This window comes from Pygocentrus nattereri, chromosome 18 (genome assembly GCF_015220715.1).
Source record: "Pygocentrus nattereri isolate fPygNat1 chromosome 18, fPygNat1.pri, whole genome shotgun sequence".
In the NCBI taxonomy this organism is placed as follows: Eukaryota; Metazoa; Chordata; class Actinopteri; order Characiformes; family Serrasalmidae; genus Pygocentrus; species Pygocentrus nattereri.
The window spans coordinates 9,013,449-9,033,492 of NC_051228.1; the positions used below are offsets into that span (position 1 = coordinate 9,013,449).

Sequence of the window (20,044 nt, forward strand, 5' to 3'; positions counted from 1 at the left end):
CATCTTTGGCATTTGGAGCTGGCTTCTGTATTTGCGAGCTGGATCTGTGAGGCTCATGTAGTATGAAGCATTTGAAGTATTTGAAACCACATGCCTAAATGCAATAAGTTGTTTAGTAATATTAAAGTTTGAGACTACAGTGCCTACAAAAGAACACAAAATTCAGGATTCAAGACGGCTTTGAAAACTCTGCAAAACATCCCTCAGTGCGACTGCAGCCAACACCCACTTTGCACCTAAATTGGTTTACTAAGAACTCAGTGTATCACGTATCAACATAGGCCTTTCCAGTAACCCAGTAAAATAACTGTCAACAAGCTTGAGACAAAACAGAAAACGAAAGTTCAGTGATGAAGTGAGTGTTGTTAATAGATGAAATTCCTTCCCATCAAAACAGTCTACAGAGGTGTTGTTTTTTTATTGGCTTAGAAAATAGTTTACTAGAGTTTGTGAAACGATAACGTGGACTTCACGTGTGTATTGTGGCTGAATCAGGGCACATTTGAGCCACGTCTTCTCACATAAGTCCATCTGATCCTGACAGTTTATACAGGGTTATTCTGATGAGAAACATTCTTACAGCACATGCTCAGGGCCTTGGTCTAACCAGAATGTGTCCAACCTGCACCTGAAACTAGCACAAAAGGCTTAGTACATCAGGTCTTATGTCAGAAAACTCAGAACAGGTTTATTTGAGATTCTTTACAACTCGACACACAGGCGTATGATGGGTGTTATGGTCAGGCTGTCTCCAGATATTATAGCAAGATGTCTATATAAGACATGCTAAGGGTTAAACATTGCTGTAAACCAGAAGAGAGGAGCTAAATAGCATTGCTTAGCTAGAATGACAACAGCTCTGCTCACCGCAGAACATGTTCTGGCTAACTAAAGCGCCAACACAAGTTTAGATGACAGTGATTCATATCTGAGGGAGTGAAGTCGAGCAACAGCTTTTGAAGTCATAGAAAGGCAAAAATGAAACCTGTTCCTCCATTTGGATCTGTTGCCTGATCAGCCAACTTAATGTTCGCCTAGCGAACAGGCTACAGACCAAAACAGTGCCACACACCACAGTACAGGTTTGATTCAGATTAACTGCTGCTCTGCTGAAACCAGTGTAGATAATACAAACATGGAAAGCTGGAACATAACCTGTTCTGTGGTGAGCAGTTCTTAGCTGGCACTGAGCCACTGTTATACTTAGTTTATCTGAGGTTTTTCCTGGATCTTTTGATCAATGAATGCCCACCTCACCATTAGTGAGCCCTCAAAAAATACAAATGGGTGGAATCTGAAAAACAAAGAAAAAATGGTATCAATATTACAGTATCACAGTATTTTATCTTTCTTCTGATGAATTTTAATACTGTGATACACAATCTGCTTCTCTGAGAACCGACAGTACTTAGAGAACACTGTATTATCAGAAAAAGTACAGAATTAGTGCTGTTTAATTGGATTTAGTGCAATAAAAAAAAGAATGTACCAAAAGTATTTTATGGCTGTTTTTAAAATGTGGCGCTGCTGTTTCTATGACCGAATATTGTGATGCATATTGTGTATCATGAAAATGTCTGAGCATTGCGATATAATATTTTTGGCATATACCCCACCCCATTCCGTGATATACCTTAATACCATATTACCACACAACCCTACATGGTATAAGCTTTGATTACACATTTGCTACATCAGCCTCGTAGCTCCAGTAGCAAAGCAAAAGAGGCAAACATATGTCTTGACTAAGGAGTAAAATAGCATGATAAGGAAAAAAGTAGCGTAAATGTAATTTTCCACCACACTAAGATCTAAACTTCTGCCAGGCTTGGATAGTTGAACAGAGTGAACGAAGGAATTGCAGATGTGGTGTTTTCCATTGCCTGCTATCAACGTTAGCCGTGGTGTTATGTGCACGTAGAGGCTTTTTCCTAGCTTATAGACAGTGATCAAATCAGCGAGAGGAGCTCATCATCACTCGGCTTTCTGAAAGTGTTAAAGTGAATTGAGGGGTGGTGCGTTTAACAGACATAGCCCGAGGGTAAACTGATCTTTCTGAATTACCGGCTCCACCGCTCTTACACTTTGGCAGATGTCACGTTGCAAGCTCAGGATATCCTTGATTCAGTTAATTACTTCAACTCGCCCTTGTCTTCAAGGCACAGCGAGGCACAAAGAGCTCTTACATCTCGTCGTTACGCTCCGCGGCTGAGAGAGTGTTCGTGTGTGGACACATGCATACACCTCTGTCACGCCTTTATCCGATTACAGCGTCAGACATAACGTTTGTAATTCGCTCATTATCTCCAGGCTTTTCTGTGAAAGCGTCTCTCAGAGCGCTGCTGGAATTAGAACGTCGTTACACCCTTCAGTGACCTTTGCCGTTTTTGATTACTTGATTACTCAGATCGGTGATTTATTTGGACAGAGGATGGTTCCAATTCCGATACCACCACCCCCCCCCCTCCCTCCCTCATTCCTTCCCACATTTTTGATGTACTTCGTCACATTTGAGGTGTGCCGTTAATGAAGTAGCCTGGATTAAACATTAAACTGTTTACAAAAACAAGAGACTCCACACTAGACGTACCATGCAGAGATTCCTCCAGTGACAGGAAGTTCCAGAATGAGGCACTTTCACATCTGTAATTATCATTGTCCGCTCATTTCCACTCTGCTGCACCTCAATTATGCACAAACTGCTCTGTGATTCAAGGCAGATGTGAGGGGCTGAAATGGGGCAACCCTGACCCGCATATGGCTGTCCCAGCCACATCTTCTAAGCCGCTTCTCCTTCTGGGTCGCGGGGGGTGCTGGAGCCTATCCCAGCTGTCATTGGGCGAAAGGCAGGACAGACCCTGGACAGGTCGCCAGGTATAAAGCATAAAATACCAAATGTTTTGCTGATTTTTCTAATTAATTTTGCTTATTGTGCATCTCCACACACACACACACACACACACACATACTTGTCTAAGCGTTTTTTGGGGACTACAAGCTGGAAGCTACATTGTGGGGACTCGCCTTTCTAAAGGCTTTAGGAGCAAACGAAAGACAGATTCATGTTTCAACTGGCGTTCTTAAAACGGCTGTCACTTCAAAATAAAGAAAATACATTATTAAAGCAATGTGACATTTTCCTACATTCTGGGGACAATTTCTGGTATTCAAAGCATGTGGGGACCAGCAGATACACACACACAACTTTCTGGTATTTTGTACAATGTAGGTACTTGTGAACAATCTGGGGACAAATATTATGAACAGTTGAAATGCACCTATAATGTATATTTGTAACACAAGACAACTGATGTAGACACATTAATAACAGGTCTTTTATTTGTTTCTTTTTAAACCAGTTGTTTGCCATTTGTGATGCAGTATTTATGCACAAATAATTAATGACTGCTTCTTAAATGTAAAGCGAATCACAAGCAATACCAAAAAACGTAAGCTGCCAGTCAAATAATAGCACGTATGGAAAAAAAAAACACCAAAAATATGTTTTTTCAAGAGAACTTTGGTAAAGACAGTGATTCTATATAGACCTATGATTCATGGTAACTGGTTATTCAGACTGTGTTGCATATGGTTCTATAAAGGAACTTGAAAATGGTTCTATATAGTTCTTCAATTGTGCTGATATCAAGCTTGTAACAGAACTCTTTGTGGTGCTATACAGAACCATTTTCAAAATGGTTCATTAGTAGATCCATATACAACACATTCTCCAAATTGAAAAACCATTTCACCATGTGAAGAAACATTTAGGCATGCAAATAGCTCTTTCACTGTTTTTACTAAAGAACCCTTGAAGAACCATTTTTTAAAGATTGACAAAATAAACTGAAAAATGAAATAAAACTTTTTTTAGCACTTTATCAATGAACAGAAAAAAACAAAGACTGCAAATGACATTTGCTCTGGTTTACATTTTCCTTTAAAATGCAGTGATTCTGTTCTTTACAAAGAACTTTACCGTTAACCAATGTCGGTCTTTGAATGCAGCAGGGTCAACTTTTATACAGGACTCAATCTTTTTTCTTGGCACTGTGCAAGTTTTAATGAACCTGTTCAGATGTTTTTCAACTGCTTTCACTTCACTGGTCTCCCATTTCTTTCTCTTAACCATCTTTACACCTGAGTAAATGCAGAGCATGTTTAGTCAAAACAATGTTTTTTCAATGTCATAAAAGTTTGCCATCATGTTTATTTATCAGACAATACCTTTGGGAACTGATGTGGTACTGGTTGGTTCTATGACTTGCTCAGCCAAGGTCTCCTGAGCTTGCTGTGTAAGTCCGGTTCTGCTCCAGGATCTACATAAACCCAAACCAAACACACTCTTTTTGAAAATATTTTAAATAGCTAAAGACATGTCCTAATAATAATAATAATAATAATAATAATAATAATAATACTATAAAATTGCATTTTCTGATGAAAATGCAGAGTGATTGCTGTGATAAGTCCTACATGATTGCTAGAGTGCTGCTATGTCATTGATGTGGTCTTGATATTTGGTTCTTAGGGTGCTGCTAGGTGGCTGCAAAGTTCCACCTACACTGGGCAGCCTAAATATATAGGACAATGTCAAAGGTGTATTATCACACAGGTGACAATGGCAATGACATCAGTTCAACTGTGCAGAAGAAGCCAAATGGTAAACCACTTCTGTATAATCTATCAAGAAAATCACATGGACAGGAACAACAAAAAGTTTGGTATTAACGTGCACTCAACTATTACTGAGTAAGAGCTGAGGATTCCTCGGAGTACACTTTGCTTGCATGACACAGCTTGGTCAAAGATTTTTGCTTTAGCTAATGAGCGAGAAAATAAGAATTCAAAGCTACAAACTTGGAATGTTTGAAGCAGGAATCATGGCAAGCTGGAAAAAACACACTGTCTACGACTCAGGCCATGAACAACAAAGAAGAAATGGAGTGGCATTTATTGTCAACAAGGATGTCAACAAGACCATTATTGGATGCAATTCTGTGAATGACTGATGTCAATCAGATTTCATGCATAACCATTCAACAATGCATTCATTTAAGTTTACTCCCCAACAACAGATGCTAATAAAGAAGAAATGAAAAAGTTTTATTATGAAGCTGAGGATAAAATTGACAAGATCTGTAAATAAGTTATCCTGCTGGTAACTGAAATACCATAGTCAGAAATCAGAAGGAGGGAAATAGTTGTACAATGATATCTTCATTAATACCTTCTTGAAGTAACTAAAACAACATCATGACAAACATGGAAAAACAAGGTTTGTTTTCTAGAATATATGTACACTCAGAAATAAATATCAATGTCTAGTTGGTATACCAAGGGAAGTTCAATGGACAGGACTGACGAAAATAAAGATCAATCAACAAAACCCTTCTTGATGTTTGCTAGATTATGGAAAAAGCCAAGATCATCAAGGACTTCATGTACTTCTTTGACTACAACAAAGTCTTTGTGTTGACCACACAAAATTATGCAATTATGCAATTTATTCCTCAGGAAGATGGGAATACAAGAACATGTCATCATTCTACTGAGAAACCTCCTACAGTCTGGACAGAGAACCGACAAACAGAATGGTTCTACACTGGCAAAGGGGTTAGTCAAAGCTATACTGTGTCACCTTACCTGTTCAACCTGTATGCTGAACATTTAATGAGACGCAGGACTGGAGGAAAATGATTGAGGATTCAAGACCAGTGGAAGACATCAATAACCTTCGATATGCGGATGACACGACACTTGCAGCAGAAAATCAAGAAGACCTAAAGGCCCTTATAAGGAAGATTAAAGAACAGAGTGAAAAGATGGGACTTCAGCTGAATAGGACTAAGGTTAGGACAATATGAAAGAGCACTAACTGTAGCACTGATGGAGAAGATGCCAAAGAGATGGACAGCATTTGCCAACTTTAACTGATTAACAACAAAGGACCCAGCAGTCAAAATTGAACTGGAAAAGACTTTCAAATGCAAAAATCCATCTCTCCACGTAAAGATCAGAACTGTCCAGACTGTGGTCATCTCTGTGGTTCTTTATGGATATGAAAACTGGTCAATAAAAAAAGGTGGGAAATACTGATGCATTTGAACTGCTGGCAAAGTCTTTTGAGGGAACAAAGGAAACAAACCAATGGGCTCTTGATCAAATCAAGCCTCAATTTCTCATTCCAAGTCCAGAAAATAAACTGACACACTCTTTGGGATTTGGGAATATTGTGAGAAGAACCATTGGAAAAGACAATGATGCTTGGAAGAGTTGGGAAGTGGAGGGCAAGCAAGAAGATACAATGCGAGGAACAATGAACAAGGCCATTAGAAAGCCAGAACACCCAAACAGAAGACCAGGATATTCTGGAGAAACACCATCAATATGGTCTCCAGGGGTTGGAAACAATTCGACAGCACTTAACAATAATATAGGGGGCTAATATGTGCTAAAGATCTTACACCAAGCAGTCTCTTTTCCTTACATCTATTAAACAGGAAAACATTGACTTATTTTTTGTCCTGATTTTGGAAGTTGCCGTATTTTTTAGAAATGTGGTCAATGCGTTTTAAATGTGTTTCAAAGTGTTTGCAGTATAACTGTGCCTCTATATGAAATAACTACTAATGAGTACGTCTCCTGGTAAAAATTACATTATGAACACAAAAAACCCACCCCAAACAACACCTTAACATGGTTATTGAAAAGTATAGGCTAAGGGATGCATACTGAACAAATACAATATCTTGCATCATTTTAGCCAGTTGGCCAAAGGCCAAATTTGACCTTTAGGGCAGGGGCGTTTAATTAAAATTCAATAAGGTTCAGTTACCAAAAATCAAGCAAAGGTCCAGAACACCATAACTTCCATTATGATTCAGTGCCATATGCTGTTTACTGAAGTAGCCTAATAGGAATATCAATACCTTATGTAGTCCATAACTGAATGTCAAATCAAAAAGTACAGTTCAGTGATATTTCAACATTTATTGTCAGTTTTCTTTTCAGATCACATCATATGAAATAAATTCCCTTTGACTCACTTTCTTCTCTGACTGCTCTTGCCTCGTCCCTCCCGAGTGGAGTCGAATGGAGACTCCGTCGAGTCTCTGCGCTCATTGTAATGCACAGATCTGATTGGCTGAGTAGTGTCACGCGTGATATTTACAAAGCATGCGATTGGTCTGTGAGTTTCCTGGGCCGCTAAAACGGTACCATAATGACTAGAAATGATACCCCGATTAAAATAGGACCACCCTGTCGTAATTAAATAATTATCCAGAATTTATCGGTTATAGGTCCAGGTCAGCATGGAACAGCCTTTGGGTCCAGACTTGGACTACAGTCCACCTATTAGTGACCTCTGCTTTAGGGTGATTATACAGACCTATGCAATAAGACTGAAAACTGAAATTGTTAAGGTGGCTCTACCAAATGGCTTCAACGCAAGGTATATAGTAGATTTATCATTTTAATTTGTGTTCAGTTTTATATACACCAAAACAGAGCTTGACTAGTCAGGTACAATTTCAGGGCTTGACTGGTCAGGTACAACTTCAGATTCATTGGTGGCAGCAGCACTGGACTGACCACTGCTAGGACTGTGTGAACTACATCTTTTCATTGTTGTCTTGGCTTTTGTTTTAGAAACTGAAATCATACGACTGCAGGAACTTTCATCTGAGCTACTATCTGAAGACCCAGGGACATACTCATCATCACTGCTATAAACACTACTGATAGAGCAGGCATCATGAAGCAATAAAAAAAATAACATAGCTTCCATGTGAACACTGCTGTATACTTTAGCTATTTTATATTCGGAAGAGTGAATTGTGCATGTTTTATAAAAGTACAAAAATATTAAAAGCATTTTGTTACCTGAACTAAGAATGCAGACCTCTGCTGCTGAGCATCTCCACAAGTAAGATCAGATTCCAGATGATGACTATGTTCTTGCATTACAATTGTTGTCACCTTGGGGAAAAAAAAAAAAAAAAAAAAAAAAAAAAAAAAAAAAAAAAAAAAAAACCAAAACACACACAACTCACAATTAAGCCCAACAGTGCAAGTGTTTTAGCAAACTAACACCAGGTCGAAAAAAAAAAAAAAAAAAAATCTATCTCTCTCTAATATATATATATATATATATATATATATATATATATTAGAGATATATATATATATATATATATATATATATATATATATATATATATATATATATATATATATATATATATATTTTTTTTTTTTTTTTTTTTTTTATATAAAAAGAAAAATATTTTAAATTAAGTGTTTTGTTGGAATTTTGTGCAAAGCTTTCATTTAAATAATAGGCACCACTTGTCATTTGAAATTAATCTTTTGCCAACATTGGTAGACTACAGTGTACATTGTGGGGACTTGATGTTTACCATGTAAAAAACGTATGAAAATAAGCAGTTTCATACCTGGTTGGGGAAAGTAGACTCAAGCTGTGAATGCTGTGTGCAATGCTGATCGTCTCTAGATGCAACCTCTGACTCCAGACGATTACTGTCTTTTCCATTCCATTTTTTGTCATCTGAAATAGACAAAACAACTACCAATAAGCCCAAAAGTAAAAGCAATGTTTACACATTATAACTAAACTGAACACTGTCAAGTTGTAGAAAGTATTTTGAGGCTAAACACACCAAAAAAAGACATATTTCTAGATTAAAATTATAATATTTTACACTACATGCCTTGTGAGGACTTTGTGTAAAACCTTCACCTTCAAAGACAATGTGGGGACTCAGTGGGGGAAGGGCACCACTAGTCAATGGAAAATCTTTTGCCAGCACTAGCAGACTAAAGTGTACATTGTGGGGACTTGACGTTTACTATGTAAAAAACGTATGAAAATAAGCAGTTTCATACCTGGTTGAGGAAAGTAGACTCAAGCTGTGAATGCTGAGTGCAATGCTGATCGTCTCTAGATGCAACCTCTGACTCCAGATGATTACTGTCTTTTTCCATTCCATTTTTTGTCATCTGAAATAGACAAAACTACCAATAAGCTCAAAAGTAAAAGCAATGTTTACACATTATAACTAAACTGAACAAGGTCAAGTTGTAGAAAGTATTTTGAGGCTAAACACACCAAAAAAAAGACATATTTCTAGATTAAAATTATAATATTTTACACTACATGCCTTGTGAGGACTTTGTGTAAAACCTTCACCTTCAAAGACAATGTGGGGACTCAGTGGGGGAAGGGCACCACTAGTCAATGGAAAATCTTTTGCCAGCACTAGCAGACTACAGTGTACATTGTGGGGACTTGATGTTTACCATGTAAAAAACATATGAAAATAAGCAGTTTCATACCTGGTTGGGGAAAGTAGACTCAAGCTGTGAATGCTGTGTGCAATGCTGATCGTCTCTAGATGCAACCTCTGACTCCAGACGATTACTGTCTTTTCCATTCCATTTTTTGTCATCTGAAATAGACAAAACAACTACCAATAAGCCCAAAAGTAAAAGCAATGTTTACACATTATAACTAAACTGAACACTGTCAAGTTGTAGAAAGTATTTTGAGGCTAAACACACCAAAAAAGACATATTTCTAGATTAAAATTATAATATTTTACACTACATGCCTTGTGAGGACTTTGTGTAAAACCTTCCCCTTCAAAGACAATGTGGGGACTCAGTGGGGGAAGGGCACCACTAGTCAATGGAAAATCTTTTGCCAGCACTAGCAGACTAAAGTGTACATTGTGGGGACTTGACGTTTACTATGTAAAAAACGTATGAAAATAAGCAGTTTCATACCTGGTTGAGGAAAGTAGACTCAAGCTGTGAATGCTGAGTGCAATGCTGATCGTCTCTAGATGCAACCTCTGACTCCAGATGATTACTGTCTTTTTCCATTCCATTTTTTGTCATCTGAAATAGACAAAACAACTACCAATAAGCCCAAAAGTAAAAGCAATGTTTACACATTATAACTAAACTGAACAAGGTCAAGTTGTAGAAAGTATTTTGAGGCTAAACACACCAAAAAAAGACATATTTCTAGATTAAAATTATAATATTTTACACTACATGCCTTGTGAGGACTTTGTGTAAAACCTTCACCTTCAAAGACAATGTGGGGACTCAGTGGGGGAAGGGCACCACTAGTCAATGGAAAATCTTTTGCCAGCACTAGCAGACTAAAGTGTACATTGTGGGGACTTGACGTTTACCATGTAAAAAACGTATGAAAATAAGCAGTTTCATACCTGGTTGAGGAAAGTAGACTCAAGCTGTGAATGCTGAGTGCAGTGCTGATCGTCTCCAGAGGCAACCTCTGACTCCAGACGATTACTGTCTTTTTCCATTCCATTTTTTGTCATCTGAAATAGACAAAACAACTACCAATAAGCCCAAAAGTAAAAGCAATGTTTACACATTATAACTAAACTGAACAAGGTCAAGTTGTAGAAAGTATTTTGAGGCTAAACACACCAAAAAAGACATATTTCTAGATTAAAATTATAATATTTTACACTACATTCCTTGTGAGGACGTTTTTGTGTAAAACCTTCACCTTCAAAGACAATGTGGGGACTCAGTGGGGGAAGGGCACCACTAGTCAATGGAAAATCTTTTGCCAGCACTAGCAGACTACAGTGTACATTGTGGGGACTTGACGTTTACTATGTAAAAAACGTATGAAAATAAGCAGTTTCATACCTGGTTGAGGAAAGTAGACTCAAGCTGTGAATGCTGAGTGCAGTGCTGATCGTCTCCAGAGGCAACCTCTGACTCCAGACGATTACTGTCTTTTTCCATTCCATTTTTTGTCATCTGAAATAGACAAAACAACTACCAATAAGCCCAAAAGTAAAAGCAATGTTTACACATTATAACTAAACTGAACAAGGTCAAGTTGTAGAAAGTATTTTGAGGCTAAACACACCAAAAAAGACATATTTCTAGATTAAAATTATAATATTTTACACTACATGCCTTGTGAGGACTTTGTGTAAAACCTTCACCTTCAAAGACAATGTGGGGACTCAGTGGGGGAAGGGCACCACTAGTCAATGGAAAATCTTTTGCCAGCACTAGCAGACTACAGTGTACATTGTGGGGACTTGACGTTTACTATGTAAAAAACGTATGAAAATAAGCAGTTTCATACCTGGTTGAGGAAAGTAGACTCAAGCTGTGAATGCTGAGTGCAATGCTGATCGTCTCTAGATGCAACCTCTGACTCCAGACGATTACTGTCTTTTTCCATTCCATTTTTTGTCATCTGAAATAGACAAAACAACTACCAATAAGCCCAAATGTAAAAGCAATGTTTACACATTATAACTAAACTGAACACTGTCAAGTTGTAGAAAGTATTTTTAGGCTAAACACACCAAAAAAGAAATATTTCTAGATTAAAATGATAGTATTTTAATATGCATGTCTTCTGAGGACTTTGTGTAAAACCTTCACTTTTTAAGACAGTGTGGGGACTCAGTGGGGGAAGGGCACCACTTGTCATTTGAAACTAATCTTTTGCCAACACTGGTAAATCACAGTGTACATTGTGGGGACTTGACGTTTACCGTGTAAAAAATATAAGGAAATAAGCAGTTTTATACCTCGCTACAGAAAGTAGACTCAAGCTGTGAATGCTGAGTGCGATGCTGATCGTCTTCAGAGGCAACCTCTGACTCCAGACGATTACTGCCGGCATTTTTTTTCATCTGAAACAGACAAAACAATTACCAATAAACCCATTTTGCTAGTTCAAAGCCTGCATTCAATATAGTGTAAAATAAGGAACACAGAACACAAAATAGGGAAAGAAAGCTGTTTACGCTAGATGACTTCTGTTTTACTCCAAATAACTCCCTCCACACCACAATTAAGCTAATAATGAGCTTTCCATGATCCCATACCCACCTGAAGAGGAGGTTGCTACAAGTTACAAGCCAAAGGTTGCAAGATTGGAAACACAAAGATGGCACTGGTTGGACACTGAATGCAATTTTACAAAATATTGCATGGCAGCTTTACAGAATCTAAGTCTAAAGCCAATGGCTCAGCAGGCCAAGAGCAGTAAACTGACAGCAGTGAAAGAGTTTGCTACTGTAGATACTGGTGCCGAAAAAGGCACCGTGAGAGAAGGCACCTTGTAGAAGTCCTGAGATAACCCTAGTAAGGAGTAAATGAAATTAGGTTTAGAAAACAAACAGCAAATGGTGCAGCATCATGAGATGGATGGGTCAGCCGAGCATAGTCTGCATGAGAGAAGCTCAACAGGTTAGCAAATGCAGTGTGATCAAGGAAGAGCATCTCTGAAGGCGATGAGGTAGATGTGCATAGTCCACGTGAAAAGCAGAAGGGATTAATACATGCCAAGCAGGTTTAAGGAGCAGCAGTGCATAAACGCCATAACTGAGGTATATGAACAGACATTCACTCTCAGCCTGACATGCACCAGCAGCCTAATAATGGCTACGTTTACATGCAAAGATTTTTGCCAATCCGACTGAATACAGTTTACAGATTCAGACTGAGGTGTTTATGCTCACTCTATTCAACAATCTGATGAAAATCTTCATTTAAATGCTCACTACAAGTAACCCGATGCAAAATGCGTGGTGTAGCGTTTAGAGTAAATATCACGTGAGGTCCAGTCAGAGTGAGATGAGCAGCAGTGAGCAGTGATTGTGTTTTTAACTGCTTTCAAATGACTTCAGACTCAGGAAAACGTGTCCTTATTAAAGAAGGCCGAGAGGAAGACGACGTGCTCCAAGATACATAAGCTGGACGTCCGTCCCACCACCGTCTTTTAAAGATCAGAGCATGAACTTCGTCTCCTCTGCAGACCAGTTTCTGCTCTGCTCTGCCATGTATAAACTCTCACTATGCACGCCGCGCATGCGCAGAGCATTCTTACACATTCTGATTGGAGTGTAATCGGATTCAGGCGTGGTACATGGCTGTTATTCTTCTATTTAATGGATTATTTAGAGGTTTACCCACCTCGTTCAATCGGATAGAAATTGTATTCCGAATAGACTCAATCGGCTTAGTCTATTCCGATTGAGGCGTTTACATGGACGTATTCTATTCCGATTGAGCTATTAGTCGGATTAATGGACTATCAGGCTGCATGTAAACGTGGCTACTGACGTCAGTACACACTCTGCCACAGTGTTTTTGTGGGTTTTATGAGGAAAAACAGCAAAACGCGTGCTGCTGGGCAATAAGAGTTACACTGAATATATAATAACGCTGCCATACTTATAATAGGGTAATTAAATATGGAAACTTTTAAAATAAAATCTGCCACAATGATAAGACAAGAACGTTGGGTTTATTTACAGCAACAAACAGACTACTGCTGAAACTCATGAATGCCATGCTGACGATTACAACCAGGCATCAAAAACTGAAATATTGATTAAAATACAACGTATTAAGGATTCTAGGAGGTTGTGACAACGTACAATGTAGTATTGATTACTTTCGCCTTCTCATCAACGTCGTCACAACTTACTAGAAAGTTGTCAATGTCGTCATAACTTTCTGAGAAATTACATTTCAATGTTGTGACAACGTAGAGAGCACCAAGCACATGACGCCATGGTACCAAAACAGGACGCAGTCACAATGTAACTGTGTTTGCAGGGCTGGTAGGAAGGCAAAACCACCAAGTTTTATGTCTAATGGGAACTAGCTTTATGGTTGCCATTAGAGGGCTTTAGGAAACAATCAAATGTACCTGGATTAATCCCAGAAGACCTGATTAAACGATCAGAATCCTTTACACTGTGATATCAGCCCATCAGAAAAACAGAGAACACCTTTAGTGACTACTGAAAACCACCAAGAACCAATAGACTCTTTTAAAGGGTTCTATGATTTTTTTTTCCCAACAGGGAGGTACATTAAAAACTCTCTAGCCATGTTATGAACAAAAAATGGATTAAGTGATGAAACGTGCCGTTGGGCTGTTTCTGCTGTTGTGGCAGAGAGTGCATGACGTCACTGGGGCTGATACTGCATCTCTCTGAAGGCCTGCAGCCAGACTCTCCTGGTACTGGTTGACTACATTACACATTGTGCAGACTTAGCATCACCTGTGTGAACACGCTTGAATTTGAGCAGTTTGCTTACCTGGACGCCAAAAGCAGATTTGTGCTGCGAAGGCTTGATGCAGTGCTGATCATCTCCAGAGGCACCTTCTGACTCCAGATGATTGTTGTCCGCTTCCATTCCACTTTTTATCACCTAAAATGGACACAACAGTCATTATTAAACACAAAATAAAAGGGAAATCCTGCTATGGAAACAGCACGCAACACGTGAGCCGTACCATGCTGTAACTGACTGGCACTGTTCTGATCATCTCTATATAGTTTACATAAACTCAGATTAACAGTATCCTTTCCTTTCAAGCCTCCATTTACATTATGGATATGATGTCTTAAAAATATATTCACTGTTTGGCATCTAATTATCCACTACTGGTACAAGAAGTGACATTCTTACTTCACTCCTCCACGGACAATCACCATCTCCATAATTATACGTAATCTCCTCTCCAGGTGTGATGTCTCTTAAAGCAAACAGGCACAAATGTGGCCTTCCCTCCACGATGAGTCTCTTCATTTTACAGTTGGGGTTAATGTGGTCATCATTAACCAGTCTTCCAAGACTGCCATCGTCCCTTGCAGCATCAATACTGGATTTGAACAAACAGAAGTCAGTTATTGAAGGTCATATTTTAGTTGTATAGTTGTAAAATTAAAGTCCAATAAAAGCAAAAATTACATTATTCACAATTATTTCACTTCATAACAGTGTCAGTGTCATTTTGCTCATATTATTATATTATCATTACTAGACTATTCACAATTTCCTTCTACCTCTGAAGCACCTGTGCTCAGTACGGGTCTACAGCCTGGGCTGATCAGCGCGTTCAGTTAAAGAACATAATATACTGTGAAATAGAAACGGGGGGGGGGCGGTTATCGGCGGGGGCGGGGCGATCAAAGAGTGAATCAAAGGCGAACGCGTCTGTAAACAAAACGATGTCGCTGCGAAAACGCGCGGCGCTAACGGCAGAAACCTGTTCGATTTCTGAAGGTTTAAATATTAATGCGTCACAGCAGCGAAGCGTTTAAAGCCCATCTAACACCAGTCTACCGCCCACGTCTCCGCGCGGCCCGGAGCGCGGAGCGCCGCGACTGAAACCCCCCCCACCCCCCAGTTAACCTCCCGGCCCAGAGAAGAAGGGAAATGTTACTCACGTCCAGAACTTTCCGTGCCAGAGGAAGTCGAACATGAAGGCGTTCATGGCGCCGTGATAAACGCGCCGTCTCCTCCGCGCTGATCAGGTCTCCTCTGTACACCAGCACGAACTCTCCCCTCGCCAAGCCCGTCACGGCGAACACCCCCCTGCCTAAATTCAGAACCACAGACCGCGCTGACACCGACCGCCCGCGCGGGGGTCCAGTCCAGCTGACTGACCTGCTCTGCTCACCTTTAAATGAACTGATGTGCTTCACCTCCAGCCCCGCTCTGTCGCGGCCGGCCGCGACGTGGAAAACAGCGTCGTTTGTCGGGCTCTTCCTCCTCATCTCCCGGACCGAGCCCCCGCAGCGGGTCTGAAGGCCTCGCTATGCCCGGCGCTTTAACTGTTTAAAGGCCCTGCAGGGCTGAGCGCTAACAACCAGCTAACTAGCACTAGCCAATTAACGAGAACCCAGCGCTGTTTAAACTAAACTCCTGCATTCACCGCAGGACTCGGGGTTTATATACAAACACAGCTCGATTAGTAAAACACGGAGCGGCTAAAACGGGAAACTTAACTCACACAGCTCGCACGCTGGGCTAGCTCGGCTTCTCACTACTGACTGGGAAACTGCGGCCCTGATTAAGGTGGTACCTCATTGGCTCACAGTTCCAATGATTGCTTCCCGTTTCAACCAATCAGAGTTCAGCATTGCTGTACCACGTGATCAAGTGTGCGTCCGCACTTGTTTTTACAGTCTTTGGCCACAGGGGGCGTGTACACACTTTGAGCAGTTCCCGCTAAACACTCGCACACTGTTTTTCGAGTTTGTGTTCATGCTGGGGACTTTTGAGATTTTAAGGGGGTAGGTTCAGCTCAACGAAATAGACATGCTGCAATGGTTAACTTCGTGGGGACTCGATTTTTGGTCCCCACAATGACACAAGTCCCCACTTTATTGGTGTGCTTACTGGTCGAAGTCCCCATATTATAAGGTTTACAAACACACACACACACACACACACACACACACACACACACACACACATATATTTGTCAGAGTGTTCAAGCTTTTGCATACGACTTTATACATTGGAATTAAATGTTGTTCTTCTACCTTGAAATAGATATGTGTATTTTCAGTTAGAAACTAGTTTGGCTGTTTAGCCTAGTTTAGCCTATCATGCGCTTGTCTAACTAATATACAACCTGCAGGCTCTAGATACAGTCATTGTTATGAATACACTGTTGTGTAATGAGAATCCATATAATGACTTGTGGGATGTGGGGCTTAAAGAAGCTCCCGTCACTACGTTGAACTTTTGCTCAGTGACTGTTATCATTTCAGTTGCAATTTGCATGGATTTACAGTCCATTTCTCAGTTATACTTTCACTGAGACTCCACCAGCCTGAGCCACGGCACATAAGTGAAAGCAGCGTGTCATCACAGCTCATCTACTTGTTCCTGCAGAGAACACACTTCTGAAAACTCCTGTCTGGCCGTAATGTTTGTGATAAACGTTGCAGTGTGTTGTGTTACTGACAAACCAGACAAAATGTTTTAGCACATTTCTTACAGCAAGCAATAATAATTATAATTTTCTATTATAAAACAGTCCTAAAAACATACAAAGCTGTGGTAAAATCCCTGAAATACACACACAATATGACCACCTCTCAACAACTGAACTGTGCATCACTCTGCCTCGGCAGGAACAAACCTTTGTGCTGTTAGTGGAATCATCTCTGACTCTCGTTCTGCTCGCATGGACCATGAATCTATCGATGAAGTAGGAACCCGTTTTTTTGTTTAAACTGAGGGGCTGACAACATATGTTCTTAACTAGAAGCTGACAATTTCTGACAATGTATGACAATGTAACAGCTCCATCATTCATATCACAGGCACTTACAGTATGATTAACTGTACAACGGCAGAATAAAAGTCTAAAAATGTCACTTGAATGAATGAAATTCAAATGTCTGTTTCAGTCAGAAGTCGTGTCAAACCAAGGCTGAATCCAACGGTTCTGTACTCCTGAAATAGTGTGCTGCCTATGAAAGTTCAGAAATTATAGCCTCCACAGCCAAATAGTGCATCATTTATCGAGTGTGGATGTGTCCCAAATGACTATTTCTAAGCTGTATTTTTCTCTGTTGGGCTGCAGGATCCAGTATTTAAACTCTTAAGTAGGGAGCAGGGAGCCATTTGACATTCAGCCCCAGGACGAGAACAGGATCGCTGTTGGATTGGCGTTAAATAAGACTCATGGTGGTAATTTGGTGGTAATTTGCATTAAACAGTGCTGTGTTATCATATTGTTAGCAATGATACCGTACTCTAAAGGAACTACAATTTGTGGCAGAATACTTGTTTATATTGAGTTTTATTATTAATAATTTAAATACTTTTCTGAAAAGTCGTGTATTTTATCATATTTTATGTTGGCTGCCGGTATATAAAAGGAATAAAACAGCCTCCACTTGAGGCTGTGCATTACTGCAGTTTTATCACAGGGATGTTCCTTCCCGTGATATCGCAGTAACGTGCGCCTTTTTGTGGCTTATTGCTTTAGTAAGCTTACAACAGTCTCAAAATGAGAAATATTAGATACTGTATATTGACTAGATTTAGCAGTTTAATTGACAAGATCCCATTTTTTTGCAGTGCATATATTCACTGTCGGTCGCGTCTGATGAATTTTCTCCAGTCAAGCCCTATAATTGGTTGCTTTTTGCTGTTAAATGCTGAAGAAAATGCAAGAAAATGTTTTGCACCACAAGTTGATCCTTTTCCATTGAGTCTGGGAGCTCAAGCCATATTGTATGTAGTAGCGATTATATAAAAGTGCCACGAAATTATTCATAGAAAATAATAGATTTTTGCAACCCGGAGCTTAATGGAAATTCCCATTCAACATTTAGCCGTTTCCCTTTTTTCATAGCAGTGTTCCATCTGCATGTCTGTTTCTGTTGCTGTGAAGATGATGGTGTTACATGTCTTAAATGGTATCAGACAATTGTGTACGCATGTTCTGCCTCAAGCACTTCACCCTATATTGATTTTGTAAAGTGCTTGTTAAGCCCCTTCTGTCCGCTCCTCACATTCAGTGGAGTATGACGTGTTTTTTTTTCTGATCACTCTCAGCTATGCATTCACATTGAATGGAGCACAGCTTGAGCTTTCTTCTGTTCATTCTCACCTGTTCTGACTGAACCGGAACCTCTTTTTTTCTCCCTAATTAGAGAAACTAGTCTCGAGGCGGTCAGCGGGCAGAGTCATTCAGATTGAACTCCAGAAGCTTTTACTTTCAAATCAGCTGCCACACGTGCATCGGCCCACACTCACACACACAAATACACATATTAACCCATCCTGAAGTTGATCCACACTGAGCTTAAGTCTAAATCTTGGCTAAATTGGTCTTGATTCTCTCAACTTTTGTTAAGGAAAACTTATGTAACTTTTACTAAGAGAGGCACTAATTACAGACAGTCTACCCACACTTTGCGCCGAAGGGGTCGGCTAGTGCGTTAGGTTATCTACTTCGAGTTTCCATACAGAGAACACAGCTGCATCTTCGTAATGAACATATGAACAGCGCGATATAACAGCTGTTTGGCTCTCAAGCTGTCAAGATGGAAGCACAGGAGCTTCTTTTTCCACCTGTTTTGGTCTCCAATTCTGGTTCAAACTCAAATTAATTAGTAATATTTATTTTCTCTTGATTTTGAATTAGTGAGAATAAAAAGTGATTCTGCACAGAAAAGTGTAATTATTTTGACGTAATTTGAACATTTTGAAAAGAAGTCATTATTTTGACCTGTTTCAACACACATTTCCATTTTTGACCAGAAGGATCAACTGAACTTGAGTTTTGTGCTTGAATAATCTCTTACGATATGCATGAAGTATTAAAGTACTGATAGTGATGAGTGGCTTTAGTGGTGCAAAAGCCAATTTAGCAGTAGTGCAAAGCCGGTTTTTAATATGTGCTTTTTAAAATGCTGTCAAATGATTATTTAGGCACTCCTAAGACACTTAGGAGTGTTGATGAGTGTTGTAAAATGAACCCAATGTAAGTAAGTTTCCTTCATCACATTAAGAATAGTGTAGCATTGAAGGTGTTTCCCATCCAAAATAAATAAATGTGTTTGAAAACACTCTTATTTATTTCTGAGCACCAACAAATGCAGATACATCAAAGGGAAAAAATAAGACGTGCTTTTCACAGGAATACAGTCAGTATTCATCATATTCATCACAGTAGTGCTTCGTCATGATCATCTCCTCTGCTTATAGTAGTGAAACACCTATGCAGGAGGAGCAATATAATATATTATTATATATTATAATATTATATATTATGGGTTCTGAAAGCTTGTTTAGTTAATCACAGCAGCCACTTTTACTACCAAATTAGAGTTTGTGACAGTGCTTGTTAGTAAGTCTGTCCCGTACACTGTTAAAACTAACATTGTGTGTAGCGGAGATGTATTGCCCTGGAGTATTGGCCAGGACTGATCCAGTATTTTTCTTTAAAAACTATAAGCTTTAAATTGAGTTATTTTAATCAAAGCATTTCACTTACACCAGTCAAGCATAACATCATGACCACCTCCTTGTTTCTCTGCTCATTGTCCATTTTATCAGCTTCACTTACTGTATAGCTGCACTTTGTAGTTCTACAGTTACAGACTGTAGTCCGTCTAAGCTTAAGTTTAACCATTATTTTGGCATTAGTTTTTGTCGCTCAATGGTCAGGTGGACCCAC

General features: G+C 39.4%; 2 protein-coding genes across 3 annotated transcripts in view; one reads left to right on the forward strand and one right to left on the reverse strand.

Annotated features, from left to right (window-relative positions):
- Positions 1-20,044, forward strand: part of bmpr1bb (bone morphogenetic protein receptor, type IBb) — a 142,096-nt gene that overhangs the window by 46,904 nt on the left and 75,148 nt on the right. The gene's annotated exons all lie outside the window — the stretch shown is intronic.
- LOC119266047 lies at positions 3,835-15,366 on the reverse strand. 2 transcript variants are annotated; one of them, XM_037547543.1, is made up of 14 exons: positions 15,285-15,366; positions 14,524-14,716; positions 14,149-14,262; positions 11,622-11,726; positions 11,168-11,281; positions 10,717-10,830; positions 10,263-10,376; positions 9,811-9,924; positions 9,361-9,473; positions 8,911-9,024; positions 8,460-8,572; positions 7,888-7,983; positions 4,228-4,319; positions 3,835-4,140 (listed from the first exon to the last, which is right to left on the reverse strand). In XM_037547543.1, the coding sequence occupies exons 1-10, from the start codon at positions 15,329-15,331 to the stop codon at positions 9,021-9,023; spliced, it is 1,032 nt and encodes a 343-aa protein (XP_037403440.1). In that variant the 5' UTR covers positions 15,332-15,366; the 3' UTR covers positions 3,835-4,140; positions 4,228-4,319; positions 7,888-7,983; positions 8,460-8,572; positions 8,911-9,020. The 2 variants fall into 2 exon arrangements, with proteins under 2 accessions (XP_037403440.1, XP_037403441.1); XM_037547544.1 differs by lacking the exons at positions 8,460-8,572; positions 8,911-9,024.